Genomic DNA, 17,808 nt, shown 5'->3' on the forward strand with positions numbered 1-17,808 from the left:
TGAGTCTGGGTGACCCACAAGGTGCTGGGCTCCTCTGTTGCTGAGGCGGGAGCTGTGAGTCCCGCGGACACTGGAGGGCTCTCCGGGCCCTCAGGCTTGGGGGCCCAGACTCCAGCAAGGGAGTCCTGCGTCCTGGAGCTGGATGGGCACCTGAACTTTTAGTCGTATGGCCAGATCCTGGGATAGAGGACGTGGGGAACCGAGTGGACCGCAGGAGGGTGAGGGGGCCTCCAACCCCACCCAGGGTGGGCCATCCCCAATGCAGTCCCTTAAACTGCTGGATTTCTCCCTCCCTGAGGCTGAGGACTCAGTCCCGGGAAGGCCAGTCCCACCTGGGACCTGGAGGAGCCTGGGGACCTCGCTTGCCCCGCCCCCTTCGGGAGCATCTATCTACAAGTTGCGGCTCCTCCGGGAGAGCGCCGGCTCCAGGGGGTGAGGTCCACTCCCTCCCTTCCCCACCCCTCTGTCCAGGACCTGGGTCCCGGGAGCAGGAAGCCCCCTCAGAATCTGGCCCCAGGGACAAGGTGCCTGAGGCTCAGGGCAGGAGACACCGTGTGGTGGGGATCTACGGCCCTGGGTTGTGAGCGGCGGGGGTGGGGGGTTGGTGAGCTCTGGCCACGGTGATGTTCCTGCGGTCTGTGCCCTTATTCCCTGCCTCGCCGAGCAGTCCCCAAACAGGCCACAAAGGAAGACCCTGCTGACCCCGAAGGCCCTCGGGGGCGCCTTGGAATTACAGGCAAAGACCCCATTACACTGTGGAGGACCTGAACCCCAGAGGGGCCCGGTCGGTGGGTGCAGACCTCCACCGTGGGGCGGCTGCGGCCCGCAGAGACCTGCGGCTGCCCAGAGGGAAGGGCCCCCACCCCCCACAGCCCTCGTGGCGGTCTGCCCGGGCGGGGTTGGGGGGAGGAGGAGGCCCGGGTGGGACCGGCTTGCCGACAAGGGACAGCGGGGGCCGCCTCGGCCATCCCAGCGCCCGCGCCCGCTCCGGGAGCCGGTCTGCACTCACCGGGGACCCAGGAGCCGCCTTCCGCGACGTCACGTGACCTGTAGTGCCGCCGGCGCCCACGCGAGGGCAGCCACGTGCTCCCCGGGAAAGGGGCGGGGTCGGGTCGCTGGAAGAACAGGGGCCACGTGGGCCCCGCCCCGCCCCCTTCTGCCAGCGCTGCACGGGGACACCCCCGTGGACTCCAGCCTGGGCCGAGCGGCTCAGCTGGAGTGCTGACCTTTCAGGGTGCTTCTAAACATCTGGGCGAGGCTGTGTGTGCGGGTGTGTACGTGCGTGCGCGTGAAGGTGCGCCTGTGCCTATGAACAGGTCTGTACGTGCGTACGTGTATACGTGCACGTACATGTGTGTATGCGTGGGCACGCTTGTTGGCATATACGTCCTTACTTCTGTCAAACTTGAAGAGAGGGGCAGGTGGGTGGCAGGGCCACACGGGTGCGGGGCTCAGGGGCCCCGTGGGTGATCACGTGTAACCCATGGCCTCTTTGAGGGCTTGCACTTTTTAAAAACATTTTCGCACTGAATCATCCGATGTGTCCCCTGGATAGTTCCAGAACAGGTGGGGTCTCTTCCCCAATGACGCCTTCGCTCCTTGGTTCTGAGGGAGAGCCTACTTGCACACCTAGGCACCTGTGATAGGTCCCTTTGGGCACCTGCAGGCCCAGGGCCTTTTTGGGTGCCTCCTGCCCAGAATTCTGGGGTCCTTGGGGCGCTATTTGAAGAACCGGCTTGAGAGGAAATGAAGAAGGCTGTCTAGGTCCCCCTGAGGCTGCCACTGGGGTTTCTTGCTCCCCGTGGGCCGGACCAGCACCTCCCTCCTGCGGGGCATGAGTCGGCGTGGGCTGCAGCCGGGACACCTGGGTTTGGGACTTGGCCAGGACCGTGGCCAGTGTCGCAGGCGGTACAAGGGCTGGACGGAGGCGGCCCAATCTTGCAGATGCTGGAATCAGAGGCAAAGCATCTAAGGCGGCTGTTAAAACTGTGCTCCGCCGTGTAAAGAAAAACCCACAGTTAATGAAAAAGTAAGAAATCTCAGTAGAGAAATAAAAACCAAATAAGTAAAAGGGCCAGAGGCTACATTCATTTAGAAGATAAGCCTCTCTTCCCCAGACGAGCTCATTCCAATGGACTCCTGTCCTTTTCCCCAATCTTTCCTTTGTCAGTGGTTTCTGCTGTGAGGTTTGTCTGTGATTTTTGGATGTATTTTCCACCTGTTTCCAGTATCATGTTTGTTTATTTTTAAGATTTTATTTTATTTAAAAAATTTTTTTTTAACGTTTGTTTATTTTTGAGACAGAGAGAGACAGAGCATGAACGGGGGAGGGTCACAGAGAGAGGGAGACACAGAATCGGAAACAGGCTCCAGGCTCCGAGCCATCAGCCCAGAGCCTGACGCGGGGCTCGAACTCACGGACCGTGAGATCGTGACCTGGCTGAAGTCGGACGCTTAACCGACTGCGCCACCCAGGCGCCCCTAAGAGATTTTATTTTTAAGTCATCTCTACACCCAACGTGGGGATTGAACTCACGACCCCGAGATCAAGGGTCATATGCTCCACTGCCTAAGCCAGCCAGGTGACCCTCATGTTCTAAATTATAAATTCGTATGATTTAATTTTATTCATGCCTGTGTATAACCGCTGAGTCACCAAATTCCTGAAAACTGACAACTGGGGTTTGTGAGCTGGGATGAGCCACCGGGTCTGGATGCCCCCACGCCCCCCCAACTTCCCGGGGGGTCTGAGGCCAGAGAGGGGGGACCCGGCCTGGCCAGCGGCAGGGTGCTCACGGCCTCCTCGGCCCCGGGCTCCACCTCCATGGCTGTTGTGTCCTTTTCTCAGTGAAATCAGCAGGCGTGTCCCTGGGCCTTAAACGGGTCACCCAGAGCGCTGCTCTGAGCAAAGATTTCACGGGTGAGTCATGACTGCCGGCCAGACAACATGTCCTGCTGGCAACTTACAGGCATTCGACCGGAGGGGGGTGACCCTGGGGACGAGAAGCAGCGAGCCCGGCCAGCCTGCGGCGGATGTGGGGGCAGGGGGAGGGGCTAGTGGTGTCTGCACCCCATCCGGGCTGTTCCCGCCTGGTCTGTGACCCCAGACCCCCCACCTTTGGGCTGGGGGAGGCTACTGCAAACCCCACGGCAAGGAGAACGAACGGTCACTCCCCGTCCTGAGCGGGGCACTGGCTTCTCTCGTGGGCTCTCGGGCTGCCCTGAGCCCATATGGCTCCTTGGTGGCTGTGATGCCAGGGGCCTGGGGCCAGGCTCAGGTTGGGTGAGGCTCAGGGCTGCCCCGGGTCTGATTAGCCTGTTTGAACGCCGTGTCCGGGGGAGGGCGGTCTCTGCAAGGGACCCGGCACCGGGTCTGGGGATCTCCCATCTGAAGGCTTCCGGGGGGATCTCGGTGACAGGAGGCTGTGAATACCCACCTACCTTCCCTCTGATGGGTCACACGTGTCACACGACTGTCTTACACGTCACATAGAAGTGGACTGTGAGCTGGCTGAGAACCCAATCTCAGGGTTCTCAGGGGCCGTCATGCGTACGTAGGGCCCTGTGAAGGAGCCCCAGGCAGGGTGGAGCACTGGGGGTGCCCAGGGAGCCTGCCCTCCGCCCCTCTGCTCCGACACACCCAGTTCCCAACCAGTACCGTGAGCCTTTCTCTGCATCCCCTCCCCCCACCAGGACGGGTTCCTTCCATCCTTCATTGGGCACAGCAGGGCCGCCTCGGGGCCTTGGGTGAGAGAAGACAGATGTCCTCATCCCCACCTGCAAGCCTGCCATCCCCAAGGGTGTCCTTTTGTCCTGAGGACAACTGATGACCCCCAACAGAAGCCTAGTCTGCACACGTCCCCGGGTCCCTGGTCGGTCCCTGCTTTGTTTCTTCACTGTTTCTCGCCACCTCCAATGACCCTATTCTGCAGCCCAGACCAGGGCAGACCCTCTGCCCGTTTTATGCATTGTGTTCTCACGGCCCTGTGACTGGCACGGCGCCGGGCTCAGCAAATGTTTGTTGAGTGACTGGAAGACCAATCGTTAGCACTGGTCCCAGGAAGGGGAAGGGGAGACACGCACTGTCCTCCACCAGCTTTACCCCGGGAGGTGGTCAAGCTGCAGATGGGGAACCGGCGTGCAGAGGCATCGAGGGCCGCGGTGCTGACTCAGAACCCAACTAGCCCCAGTGATGCTTAGCCCAGTGTGGACACCGGCCAGAGTCAGTCTGACGGAGCCACTTGGGAGGATGCACGGGCCCACCACAGTCCTGATCTGTAGCAAGGGCGTCCCTCCCCGCCTTCCCTCCCCGGTAGGGCCCGGTACCGTTGTCCTGGGGTACTTTTGGAAAATCTCATCAGAGCCCCTGAAAAGGCCCATTTGGGATTTACACGGGAATCACGTTGAATCTACAGGTGTTAAGGCCTCCATGACACGTCGCCCTTCTCTCCAAGGCCGCGGCTCATGTCTCTACAGGTTCGGGGCTTTCCAGAAGTACATCCGAAGAGCTCACACGTGTTCCAAACGGAGCGCCCAGCGAATGAGTAAACGCCGTGTGGTCTGTGCAGGGGACTGTGATTCAGCCTCGAGAAGGGGGGATAGTGACGCTCGCTCCAACACAGATAAACCCCGAGGACCATATCGACATGCACCAGGCACACACCGGGGGACACAGGTCCCTGGAGCCATCACATCACAAGCACGGGAAGCAGATGGCAGGAGCCAGCACGTCAGTTTTGTGAGATGAGGAAGTTCCGGACGTGGATGGTGGGGACGGGTGTATGCTGTGAATATATTTAGTGCCACGGAACAGCGTGCTCAAAACGTTTAAGGTGACTTTTACGTTATGTGTATTTTACCGTGACAAACACTTAGAGAAAAATCCTAATAATTTACTATGTTGTACCTTTTTAGAATTACTTTTTAAGATTTTATTTATTTACTTACCTACTTATCTACTTACAGTGACAGAGCTCACACCAGCAGGGGAGGGGCAGAGAGGGAGAGAGCGAATCCCAAGCAGACTCCACACTTGGCCCAGAGCCCGACACGGGGCTCGATCCCAAGACCCTGGGATCGTGACCTGAGCTGAAATGGAGAGTCAGAGGCTCAACCGACTGAGGCACCCAGGCACCCCTCTTCGAGTGTGTTTTGATGAGTGGGTTTTTCAATGCTGACAAACTCCCAACTTGCCAAAAACGCTTTTCAACGAATCACGCTACAGGTGGTCTAGCATTTATCTGCCTGTAATACCTTTTTCCACCCTTTTCCCGTTGACTTTTGCTTCTGTCTTGCAAACAGTGTAACACCTGGATGTGTGTGTTTTGATAGCCAATCCACCTTCAGAACTGGACTTTTGGCCACTAAGTTCTGTCCCTCTGTGTTTATTACGATCACTGATGTGCTCAGTCTGATTTCTACCACGTGAACGTATTATATTTTATATTGGTCCACTAGCCCCGTGTTTGTTCCTTCTTCTCCCTCCCTTCCCTGTCTTCTAGAACAGACGTATGCGGGAAGATGAGATCGTGTCCGCGCCGTCCGCACCTCGTATCTCCGGCTCTCACTTTCCTGATTCCGTTGTGTTGATATCTGAACTGTTGATTCTGGGTTACTGTGGATACGGCTTCTCTCGGTCTTCGACACTATCTTTTTGAAAAGGATGGCGGTAACCTTTATCACGATATTTGATTTCTTTCGCTGAATATATCTCTTGCAACATTTTCCTTTACGAGTCTTATCTCAACTGTCGCAGAGAGTATCAAAGGTTTGAGATGCTGCGTTATCGAGGATATCCTTAGGTTGCCCTTGAAAGGCAGTTTGCTCGGTTCTAAATGATTTTTTTTTTCCTTGCCTTTAATGACACGCAGAATGGCAAGTGCGTGCGTGTGTCTCCAGCCTGGCCCCCGCCTCATGGTCAGAGTGGGCAGGAGCACACAGAGGTGCCCACCATCACCCACGGCTTCCTCCAGGGCTGCCTGAGTCACATTTTCACACGGAAATCATCAGATGTGTCCCCTGGGGCTCAAAGTGGAACTATCCAGGCGGGAGGGTCTCCTCATAAGACACCTTCATCTGCAGGGAAGACCCTGCTTGCGTTTCTAGGCTCCGTGTCCGGCCGCACCTGTGGCTGGTCCCCCTGGGCACCTGCAGGCTCTAGGCCCAAGGCCTTTTCCGGGGTCTCCTGCCTCTTCTGGGCGGCCCTGCTGAAGGGAGCCGAGAGCCAGGGCCCGACAGATGACGAGAGTGGGCGCCTCGCCCCCGTGCCCTCCCTGACCTGCCCCGGGGCTCCCCGGTGCCCCACACCATGCTCCGGCCCTGCCTGTCTACAGTCAGCCTGAGCAGAAAAGGACCAGGCCGCCGTCTCCTGCCCTGCGCTTGGGACTGGGGTTCCTCACCCCTTCTTTGGGGCTGCGTGGGCCTCCCAGAGGGTCTCGGGCCCCGACACCCCCTCACTTCCCCTTGCCTGGGTGAGCAGGGAGGCCAAGACACTCCACGGAAGAGAGACCGAGTTGTCAGGAAGTACAAGCCCGGCTGGGGCACCATCCGTGAATCATAGATAGAGCGAAGGGATCCCCACAGGAGCACGACCGAACTGGTCCTGAGATGTCCCAGCCCAGCGGCACAGCTCGGAGCAAATCTCCCCCACGCCCACTCATGGGGCAGCCTCATGTGTTTTTTCTCCCTCCTGGGGGCTGGAGGACCGGGGCCCAGGGGAGCAGGACCACGGCCTAAGGGGTGACACCGAGGCTGAGGGCAGATGGCTTCAAGTTCATCTCTGTCTCAGCCTCAAATCACCTTCCTGAGACAGCAGCCGGGACGGGCCGTCTCTTCACGGAAGGTCTCACTCTCTCCAGACACCACATTTGTGACTGTGTCCTTCACGATGGGACCTGCCCTCACGGTGTGGCCCAGGGGGTTTCCTCCCCTGCCTGCTCTGCCTGGCTGGCAGAAGGTGGCAAGGCTGTGCCCTGTTTGGCCACAGAGTGTTCCCCCCCCCCCCGGGGGAGGGCTGACCCACTCTGGTCACTTCCTGTGTTGTTAGGATAAATGGGGGCCAGGGAGGGATGCCCAGGGAAGGGGCCGCCGTGGAGAAAGCTGCATCTGAGCTCTTCCCCTCGGGTCCCCTGCAGATGCTGTGGCTACTGTTTCTGACTCTCCCCTTCCCGGGGGGCTCTGTGCCCGTGACCCCTGGTGAGTCCGGATCCCCTCCAATGTGCTCAGGGCTCCCAGAAGTAGCCCAAGGGTTGTGGGGACTGTCCCTTTGGGAAAAGCTTCCCTTTTCCCTTCCTGAACTCTGAGAAGGTCATTGTCTGGGCCCCTGATAGCCCCTCAACTTGTTCCGCAGCCCCCAGCCCAGGACGAGAGTCGGTGGGCATCGTGGGGGGCTGCGATGTCTCAGGCTGGAGGTATCCGTGGCAGGTCAGCCTGAGGTTCTACGACATGAGGCTTGGCCTGTGGCAGCACGAATGCGGGGGCTCCCTCATCCACCCCCAGTGGGTGCTGACTGCTGCCCACTGCGTTGAGCCGTGAGTCGTGCGTCACCATCCCCGTGGCTGGGTGCAAGCTGGGTGGGGATGTGCCACGTGCAGGATCCTGCTGCTTTGGGTGGGCTTCCTGGGGCCCCCTCCCAGCTCTGCGTGCCCTCTGCCCCTCCTGAGAAGCCCTGGGCCCCTTCTCCCCCAGGGAGGACTTGGAGGCTTGTGCCTTCAGGGTCCAAGTCGGGCAGCTGAGACTCTATGACCATGACCAGCTGCACAAGGTGGCCGAGATCATCCGCCACCCCAAGTTCAACGCGAGCCTGTCTGCCTGGGGGGGCGCGGACATCGCCCTGCTGAGACTGGAGGCGCCCATGATGCTCTCTGAGCATGTCAACCTGGTCTCCCTCCCACCTGCCTCCCTACGGGTCCCCGCAAGGAAGATGTGCTGGGTGACCGGCTGGGGTGACATTGCGGACAACTGTAGGTATTGGGGAGACTAGCTGGGGAAGGATGGGGGTATGGGGTGGCTGGGCCTTTAAAGAGAGTGGCTCACTGCACGGGCCTTTTGGGATCCCCAGGGTCAGGTGGATGCCAGGGTTCTGGGCAGGAAGTTTCTGGAACAGACGTCAGGAACTGGACACTCGCCCCGGGGCAGGCGGTACTGTGTTTGACTCCGGCCCCTGCCGTATCCGAGCTGGACTCTGGCCACCACAGTCGGAGGGCGCATGGGGGCGGTCACGTCACGGGGGATGAACTCAGGCTCGCTGAGTTTGGGTGACCCACGAGGTGCAGGGCTCCTCTGTCGCTGAGGCGGAGTTTCCCCGCAGGAGCTGTGAGTCCCGCGGACGCTGGAGGGCTCTCCTGGGGCCTGTCCTCGGGCTCGGGGGCCCAGACTCCGGCGAGGCAGTCCTGCGTCCTGGAGCTGCATGGGCATGTGGACAGATGCCCGGGCACAGAGGACGTGGGCTGTACCCGCGGGGACTGGTGCTGGGCCCCGGGGTCAGGCCTGGCATTGGGGGGCGGCCCAGCACACAGCGGGGTGTGCGCGCGGCTGGGAAGAAGGCGAGCCCGGTTCTGACGCGGCGCCTCCCCGCAGCGCCTCTGCCCCCCCCCTACCACCTGCAGGAGGTGGAGATCCCCGTGGTGGGGAATGAGGAGTGTAACCGCCACTATCAGAACGCTTCGGACAGCAGCGATCAGGTCATCAAGGCCGACATGCTATGTGCGGGGAGTGAGGGCCGGGACTCCTGCCAGGTGAGGCTCCCGGCTGCCCTGGCCTCTTCCTCTGTCCCCTTCCCGCCCAGGGCCGTGGGCCCCGCCGGTCCCTAGGCCGTGGGGACGCAGGGAGCCCGGGCTGAGGGCCTTCTCTCCCCGCAGCTGGACTCCGGGGGCCCCCTGGTGTGCCGCTGGAACTGCACCTGGTTCCAGGTGGGGATCGTGAGCTGGGACCACCAGTGCGGCCATCGCGACTTCCCCGGGGTGTACACGCGAGTGACGAGCTATGTGCCCTGGATCTGCCGGCACATCCCTCTGTCCCCCGCACCCTAGAAGGGACAGGCCCCCAAAGTCCCTTGTCTCGGCACCACGTTTCCCTGCGGGGTTGGGGGGAGCAGGGGAGCGGCTCCTCGAGGGGAGTCCAGCGTGGGAAAAAGCGCAGGAATCACAGGGGACTGCTTGCGATTGGAGTCTCATTAAACGCTCTGGGAGAACCGCCCAAGGCCGCGTCTGTGCTTGACTGTGGTGCGTCTGCAGCTCGGAGCGGGGTGGGGCGATGGCCAGGCCTGCCTGTTGGGGTCCCTGGCGCTGGCCTCTGCAGTCCAGGCAGAGAGGAGAGGGGTGGCTCCCGGGGGCCCCGAAAGAATGTCAGGGGATGATGTGCTGCCTTCGGTGCCGGGGGCTTCGGTCCTAGATCTCTCTTCCTCCCTCCTCCCTCCCTCCCTCCGCTGGCACGAGGCTCGGGATCCAGCGGGAGGCCCTGGGGGGTCCTCCTCCGCCCCTCTGCTCCTTCAGAACGCCCTGCACTCCTGGACGGTGTCGGGCCCGTTCTACAGACCATTTCCTCCCTTTCTGGCACCAGATTCTTTCCTGGATTTTCAATGTCCCATCTGACAAATCAAAACGTCTCTTTCTTTCATTCTGATAATGTGTCCCGAAAGCCTCGGTCCCCTAAGGTCCTCCCTGCGGGGATGACATCAGGCCCCCAGGTTGCCCTGCGAGGACAGCTTCACCAGGAAAATGGGGGTCTCCTTTGGCGCCTCTGGATTTTCTGGCTGTGATGGTGACAGGACAGCTGTTCCCTGCCCCACACACCTGTCCGTCAGGGTCCTGAATGCTCGGACCTACAGCAAGGAAGTCCCACATCAGGGGCCCCTCAGGCTGTGCCCCGTCCTGTTCTGCACTGCTCCGCTCCAGAAACCTCAGCTCTGTCCCTCCCTGCCAACCCCAGCTGCCTTAAAAAACAAACAAACAAACAAACACAAAACACCAAATAAACCTGGAACTGAAAAATTTTTAAAGAGCTCAGAGCTTTCATTTTCTAATTCGTAGCTGACAAACCAGGACACGAGTGCCTGGAGAAGCCACCTAGACATCGGTGTCCATAAACGAGTTGGGGTCTCCCAGGCACCCTTCCCTGCACTGGGGACACGGGGGTCTTAAAAGGGACAGCCACCAGGTGTGTAGTAGGACCGTTCTGGGATCATCCATCAGATGGGGGCCCAGCGTCCAGCCCCTCCTGAGTTCGGGGGTCCCTTCTTAGGGGTCCAGGTGGGTGCTTCCCCATCCCCTCATCGTGGTTCGGCCATGTGACCGGGTGGAACCATGGCAGGGACCCAGCTGTGTCGGCAGCAGGGAGGCTGAGGGTGGACGAGGGCGTGGGTGAGAGGTCGGCTGCGGTGACAGGGTCGGGGGGCAGCCCCTCATGCCCAAGCGTCCCACCCTACCCCCTAAGCCCAGGTTTCAGGGCCCAGCAGGGACCCACCAGGCTCCAGATGACTGGACCCTCCCCCAGCCACGGCACCCTTGTCCCGCAAACCTCCGTCAGACCCCGGTGCTGAGACTGGGGAGCCTTGTCCTGTGCTGGCCCAGCGTGTGTCCAGTCCTGGGAAGAGGGAGGAGGCCTCCACGAAGGTCGTACAGGGTCCCCACGGAGGTCGCTGCACCCATGGCCCTCGCCGGCTGGGGCCAGGTTACAGGACCTCATGTGGGGCTGCCTGGGGAGCTGGTGGTCCCGCGAGGGGTGGGAGGGCAGGTGTGGACCCAGGGCCTGGGCCTGCAGAACGAGGCTCCACCCTTACCCTTCGGATCTGTGCCCCCAGGACGGGCCTTTCCTGACCCTGGGCACCTACTATCACCCCAGGAGGCCCGATTCACCCCCAGATGGGCCTGTGTCCACTCTGGCTGCTGGGTTCCCAGCGCCTGGCCCTGGGCCAGCAACGGTGGGTTCTCTGCAGGTGCTGGTACCCTGACCACTAGTGGGGGGGGGGCCCTGCCCCCAGGTTCCCCGCTCTTGGCCCACCCACTTCCTGGGCTTGCAGGATAAAGGGGCTCTGAGGCCCCAGGGGCAGAAGGGAGAGGACTCAGAAGGGTGAGGACATAGCCCAGACCCCTGCCCTCTCCATCCCAGACGCGGGGAACCTGGCCCTGGTGTCCAGACTCCAGCCGCCCCCTCTCCCCCCACAGATGCTGTGGCTGCTGTTCGTGACCCTCCCCTGCCTGGGGGGCTCTGTGCCCGTGACCCCTGGTGAGTGCCTACCCCATGCAGTGCTCCCGTCACCCTGGAACCCATCGGTGACCTCGGGCCTGCACTGACCTGGAGTGGGACAGGGTGGTGACCTTTGGGAGACACTAAGTGTGGGAGGCTGTGCTTAGCCCCAGGCGGCAGCCTCTGGGTCCCTGACGGCTCCTCACTGCGCTTCCCCAGGGCCTGGCCTGGGGCCCGAGCTGGTGGGCACCGACGGGGACCATGACATCCCTGCCGGGAAGTGGCCATGGCAGGTCAGCCTGAGGGTCTTCAACGAAGAGTGTGACCGGTGGCAGCACGAATGTGGCGGCTCCCTCGTCCACCCCCAGTGGGTGCTGACCGCGGCCCACTGCGTTGGACTGTGGGTGACTCTGGCCGCCCCCTTGGCAGGGGAGGGGACGGGAGGGGAGCAGGCGGAGGGCCGGGGCGGTATGAGGGGACAGTGTCCTGGGCCAGGAGACTCTGGGTCTGGGTGGCTCTGGGGGCATCAGGGGGAGCCTTCAGGCTCTGAGCCCCTGGAGACAGTCCTGCTGGGGGGGGGTGACCAGGTGCCCCCCCCCCCCGGCTTCCTGGAGAAGCTCCTGGTCTCTCTCCCAGGGAGCCACAGAAATACAGGGTCCAAATGGGGCAGCTGAGACTCTATGACCACGACCAGCTGCACAACGTGACCGAGATCATCCGCCACCCCAAGTTCAATGTGAGCCTGTCTGCCTGGGGGGGCGCGGACATCGCCCTGCTGAGACTGGAGGCACCCGTGACGCTTTCCCAGCACGTGAACCCCGTCAGCCTTGCTCCTGACTCACTGGTGCTCAGCCCCGGAACAAAGTGCTGGGTGACCGGCTGGGGCACCTTTGGGGCCCACGGTAAGACCGGGGGGGGGGCGCTCAGAGGAGGGACAAGGCAGAGGACACGGGGGTGAGGTGGGGACCGCACGGCCCACGGCCTTGGTCGGTGGGGGGACATGCCCGGCACAGATGGGCCGGCCGGACTACTGGCCACCCACCCCCGGCCCGGCCTCAGGAGGCATCTGAGAATGTCCTTGTTTAAACTTGGACAACAGCCTACGGGTGAGGGGTCACTGCTCCTGCAGCTGGGAACCCAGGGACTCGGGACTCGTCCTGCTGGGAGGGGTTCACTGCTGTGCTTCCCGGGGAGACCACCTTCCCTTGCTTCCCTCCCTGCCCGTTTACCCAGGCTGTTTGCACACGGGAGGTTAAAACGGGGAAACTGAGGCCGGGGTGAAGGAGGCCCCGGGCTCAGGATCACATGATGGTCCTGGGAGGGGCTCCCTCCCCACCCTGGCTCGTGTCACTGGCCTGCTGCGGGGGGTGGGGGGGACCCGCAGGCTGAGAGTGAGGGTGTGGCTTCCTCCGGCACCACCCCGCTCGGCGACCAGCAAACACGCCAGGGAACCGCGTGGCTCCCGGACCCCAAAGATCCCTCAAAACCCAGCTCTTTCTGGGGTCTGGCTGTGAGCGAACTTTCTGGGCCCCCAGCCCCTGGCGTGGCCCCGCTCTGTTGACGCGCCGGAATGTCGAGGCTTGGCCTCTTGGTTGTGAGTAAAGTAGCAAAGTCTTCAAAACCCCCACCGTGTGACCGCCAGTCGGGACAGGGACCTCAGTGTGGCTCGTTGGTTTCTGCAAGGCCTTTCTCTCATGTACCCAAGCCTGGCCTCTGATTTCATGGAGCGGCTTTTGGATACACGACAACGAATTGGCCATGATTCCCGTCCTTCTTTCCATCAAAGCGATGGTGTGACGCGTGACTCCGAGAGGAGGGACCCAGGGGAGCGTGGCCTGGCACCCCGGGGGGGGGGGCGTGAGCCCCTGGAGCCGCCCTCTCTCACCCAGCCCCTCCCGCAGCCCTGCCAACCCCAGCCCACCGCCTGCAGGAGGCAGAGGTCCCCATCGTGGAGAACCAGGTCTGCGAGAAGATCTACCGCCAGGGGTCACCTGCTGGAGGCCACGGCAGTGTCATCAAGAAGGACATGCTGTGTGCAGGGAGGAGGGGAAGGGGTTCCCGCCAGGTGAGACTCGGGCCCACCCCTGCCCTCCGTTTCAGGGCTTCTGGGTGTTGCAGTGGGGCGCCCTGCGGCCGACTGACCTGTGAGCCCCCCTTACAGGGTGATGCGGGGGGCCCCCTGGTCTGTTTCTGGCTGGACATGTGGATCCAAGTGGGAGTGCTGAGCTGGGGCATGGCCTCCGGGCACATCGACTATCCTGCGGTCTACACCCGCGTGATGACCTACTCATCCTGGATCTACCAGCACGTCCCCCTGTGGCCTTGATGGGCCTGTGTGGCCGAGGAGCCAGCCACCCCTGCCACCTCCCCCATTCGGCACCACCGTCTCCCAGGTGCCCTGTCCCCTCGGTGCCCGGTCCTTCTCTGACTTTGGGGCCCAAGAGGCAGAGGAGGGGCTGGGAAGCTGGTGTCTCCTTGACAGCGGGCATGTTGGATAAGAAGCGTCAGGGACCTCCCTCCTCCCCGCTGTCTGCTGTCCTATTAAACTGTGTGCAAAGCAGCCTCCAGGATTTCTGCATGTACTTGACCACGGTGGGGAGGGGGTACTTTCTGGTGGAAGTTCCAAGGCTCTGAAAGCTTCAGGAACAACCTGGACCAATTGTATCTGCTGGCAGGGCGAGTGGCTGAGCCGGGGAGGCCCCGTGGTGACTGCCGTGCCCTGGGTGGGGTCTGTTTCCAGGAGGCCACATTCTAGACCCCTCCCGCGGCTCGGCCTCCCTCCCCAGCCTCGTCCCCCCAATCCTCAGGGATGAGACCAATGTCCCCTCCCGGCTCTCCTTCCCCTGCATTACCTCATGTTCCCTAACTGCACCATCGAACCCAGCCTCCCCTGGGGGCCAGACACCAAGAAAAGTGAGAGGTGGTCCTACGCTGGCATCTGTCCTTCCCTACAACAGTGGGGATTCACTCCAGCTCCTGCAGGATGGCCTGCACCCTGTCTGCCAGTGTGGGGCCCGGGAGCCCGCCGGCCATGTGGGGCCACGTACGCATCACTAAGAGTGAATTACGTGAAAACTCACATCCTCAGTCTCACTATGTCATAGTGGGCACAGAGACACAGTCCATTGTTGTGGAAAGTTCCACTGATCAATGCTGTTCGAATTTCAGAAAGTTGACTGTGGCCAACAGGATCCATAGGTGGAGGCGGGACGAGAGCTCACCTCTCTGGCTAGGTTCCTGCCCAGCTCCTGACAGTGCAGCTCCTTCCCTGTCCCAGTCTCTCTGCTCTGTCCTCCTTCCAACATCTGACTCCTCTGCTCCCCCCACCCCCACAGGGTCCTCAGTCCCTTCCACCCTGGCGGGTGCTGCTTCTTCCTCCCTTACACTAAGAAGAAGAGAAATGGAAACTTCTCTGAGTGAGGGTGTGGTTAGGAACAGAAGGGTCCGGGGCCAAGTCTCAGTTTTGTTTCGTTAAACTGTTAGCAAAGCAAGACAGAACGTGACCAATGATTTCTTGGGTGTGGGTACGGCTGGGGTGGCCCAGTGGCCCTGGGACTTCCTGATGGCTCCATCTGCTCTGGGGCTTGGGTTGGAGAGGTTGTTGCTCCATGCCAAAAAGTGGTGGGGTGGTGGGGGTAGTGGGGGTAGAAGGATGGATGGACTGGCAAGAGGGAGGGAGGATGTTCTCAGCGATACTCCACTCTTGGGCCGCTGTTCTCAGCCCACCCTCTGCTAGAAGGCCAGCCTCATCTCAAAATTCCAACCATCTATCATCCATCCACCTACCCACTCATCCATCCTTCCATCCTCTCATCCATCCACTCATCTATCTACTCATCCATTCATCCAACCATCCTTCCATCCACTCATCTATCCACTCATCCATCCATCCATCCATCCACCCACTCATCCATCCTTCCATCCTCTCATCCATCCACTCATCTATCCACTCATCCATTCATCCAACCATCCTTCCATCCACTCATCTATCCACTCATCCATCCATCCATCCATCCATCCACCCACTCATCCATCCTTCCATCCTCTTATCCATCCACTCATCTATCCACTCATCTATCCATTCAACCATCCATCCATCCTTCCATCCACTCATCCTTGCATCCACTCATCAATCCACCCACTCATCTACCCACCCACTCACTCATCCATCCATCCATCCATCCATCCATCCACTCATCCATGCATCCATCTATCCATGCATCCATCTATCCATCTATCCATCCGCCCATCCACCCACCCACTCACTTATCCATCCTGGAATGCTATATGGCAGATCCTGGACTGGATATGGAAAATCCAGATATGAATAGAACATGACATCTGCCTTCCTCAGTCTTTGAGTCTGGCAGGAGACCACCTTTTAAGCAAATAATGAGTACAGGGTGCTGCATATAAGTGACACCCCAGAGGAAGATATGGTGGCCATGCTAAGGAGAACCTGAGCAAGCCTTCCGCAGGTGTTGCTTGCGGAACAACGAGGAGGAGATGCTTGACTGGCTCTCCAAGGACAGGAAGGGTGTCCCTTGGTGGACACGGTAAGGAAGGCTCCCTCAGGCAAACGCAGGAGGGCAGGGACCGGTCTGGGTCACCAGCAGGTGCGCACCTGGGGCGTCAGCTTGAGGCAGCATCCGTGAGGCACGTGGGTTGAGGGAAAGTAGGTGCTGAGAAAGAAATGCCAGGAATTTTGGTGGAGCCTATTTGTGGAGGTCTTTTCACCCGAACGCCATTTCAAAGTGACCCTGAGAGCTTTGTCAGGTGCATGTGACTACGCCTCCCTGGTCCCCACCCTGACTTGTGAGGACGATCCTGGAGTGTGACCCCTCTCGGGCTGCCTGCCAGGGGGCATGGGGGTGTTTGGCACCGCAGCGTGGGATGGGTGCCTGGGCCCACCTGGGACCTGGAGCGGAGCCAAGAGGCTGCCGGGGGCGTGGGGAAGGCCATCAGCGCTGTCCGCTTACTACTGTCCCGTCACCCAGCCCTCTGCCCTGGGCATCGAGGTGCCGGCCTGTGACCCCGGGCCCGCGCGGGGCTCTACTGTGACCGTCACTGCCCGCAGCCCAGCTGCCTTTGGGCCCCTCGGCCGTGTCTCCCCCCCTGCCCGCTCCGTAGCCCGCACTGTTCCTCCTCCTGGAGCCCCGGGCGCCTCCACCAGGTTCACAGCCGTGACTGGCAAGTGCCTGTGCTCGCCGGCATCAGCCTGGTGGGCACCTGGGGCTTCGTGTGGAACGGGCTGCCCAGCAGTGGGAGGGCCGAGCCGCCTGTCCGGGGGGGCACCTCCCGATGTCTCGTTCAGTTTCCAGAGAAGAAACCTTCAGGTGCTCCCCCTGGCTTCAGGACAGGGCCGGGGACAGGAGGCTGGTGTCCCTGCCCCAGGGGCCTCCCAGGACCGCCCTCCGCACGTGCGTGTCCCTGGGGTGCCGGGCCGGGGAGGGCCCCGGGCCTCCGTCAGCGCCCTCGGGAAACGCCGAGCTTGGGTTCTGCTCTCTGAGCTCATTTCCCTCGCCTTATGTTAGAAAACAGGAACGGACCGGGTTGTCATCTTAGACGTGTTTGTCCTTATATCAAGGGACAGACACAATTGGAAATTTAAAAATACACTTCCAAAGAGCTCTTGGGTCAAAGAAATGTCCGAACGGAGAGTACAAGCTGTTCAGGACCAACAAGAGGAAAATGCCGCCTGCCGATGTCGCGGGGATAGACGCGGAGCGTGTCTGCGGGACAAGAGTGGGCCAGCCCCGGGTTTGGGGAAAATGGGACAATCCAGAATGCCACGTTCACGTGAGGAAGTAAAACAACAGCTGACGTAGCCCAAAGAAAACATAAACGATACAATAAAGGACAATGTAACTAAAAGGAGTGATTCAGAATAAGTAAAAGAGGGGCTTCTGGGGGGGGGGGGGCTCAGTCCGTTAAGCGTCTGACTTCAGCTCCGCTCATGATCTCACAGTTCGTGGGTTCGAGCCCTGCATCAGGCTCTGTGCCAACAGCTCAGAACCTGGAGCCTGCTTTGAATTCTGTGTCTCCTTCTCTCTCTGTTCCTCCCCTGCTCTTTCTCTCTTGTAAAAATAAATAAAAACTAAAAAAAAAAAAAAAAAAAAGAGAGAGAGAGAGAGCCTGAACAGAACTGTAATCGTTGAAGCATTTCACGTGGGCAGTTGAAAATCGACCCAGACACAAAATACAAATTAAAACACCAGCCTTACATGGTTTCTCGAGAGAATTACACTAAATCTTGTAGGACCAGATGGTCCCCACTGAACACACCCTTCCAGGGAACAGAAGAAGGAGGAAAGAACAGAGCTGGGTACATAGAATAAAGGAGATTTCCGGGCCAAGTTCAATTATGAACATCGATTCAAAATCCAAAATAAGGGGCGCCTGGGTGGCGCAGTCGGTTAAGCGTCCGACTTCAGCCAGGTCACGATCTCGCGGTCCGTGAGTTCGAGCCCCGCGTCAGGCTCTGGGCTGATGGCTCGGAGCCTGGAGCCTGTTTCCGATTCTGTGTCTCCCTCTCTCTCAGACCCTCCCCCGTTCATGCTCTGTCTCTCTCTGTCTCAAAAATAAATAAACGTTAAAAAAAAAAAAAAATTAAAAAAAAAAAAA

At 60.3% G+C, this 17,808-nt stretch overlaps 2 protein-coding genes across 2 annotated transcripts; both read left to right on the top strand.

The window, feature by feature from the left end:
• The first annotated feature begins 7,089 nt into the window (after nucleotides 1-7,089).
• Nucleotides 7,090-9,198, top strand: LOC131500932 (mastin-like). Its single transcript, XM_058710533.1, has 5 exons — nucleotides 7,090-7,194; nucleotides 7,349-7,529; nucleotides 7,687-7,961; nucleotides 8,578-8,735; nucleotides 8,859-9,198. Exons 1-5 carry the CDS (start codon nucleotides 7,134-7,136, stop codon nucleotides 9,027-9,029), a joined length of 846 nt encoding a protein of 281 aa, XP_058566516.1. The 5' UTR covers nucleotides 7,090-7,133; the 3' UTR covers nucleotides 9,030-9,198.
• A 1,910-nt stretch (nucleotides 9,199-11,108) lies between these two features.
• LOC131500935 (mastin-like) lies at nucleotides 11,109-13,744 on the top strand. The gene is made up of 5 exons (XM_058710537.1): nucleotides 11,109-11,223; nucleotides 11,404-11,584; nucleotides 11,821-12,086; nucleotides 13,086-13,249; nucleotides 13,346-13,744. Exons 1-5 carry the CDS (start codon nucleotides 11,163-11,165, stop codon nucleotides 13,508-13,510), a joined length of 837 nt encoding a protein of 278 aa, XP_058566520.1. The 5' UTR covers nucleotides 11,109-11,162; the 3' UTR covers nucleotides 13,511-13,744.
• The last annotated feature ends 4,064 nt before the right edge of the window (nucleotides 13,745-17,808 follow it).

This window comes from Neofelis nebulosa, chromosome 18 (assembly GCF_028018385.1).
Source record: "Neofelis nebulosa isolate mNeoNeb1 chromosome 18, mNeoNeb1.pri, whole genome shotgun sequence".
Classification (NCBI taxonomy): domain Eukaryota; kingdom Metazoa; phylum Chordata; class Mammalia; order Carnivora; family Felidae; genus Neofelis; species Neofelis nebulosa.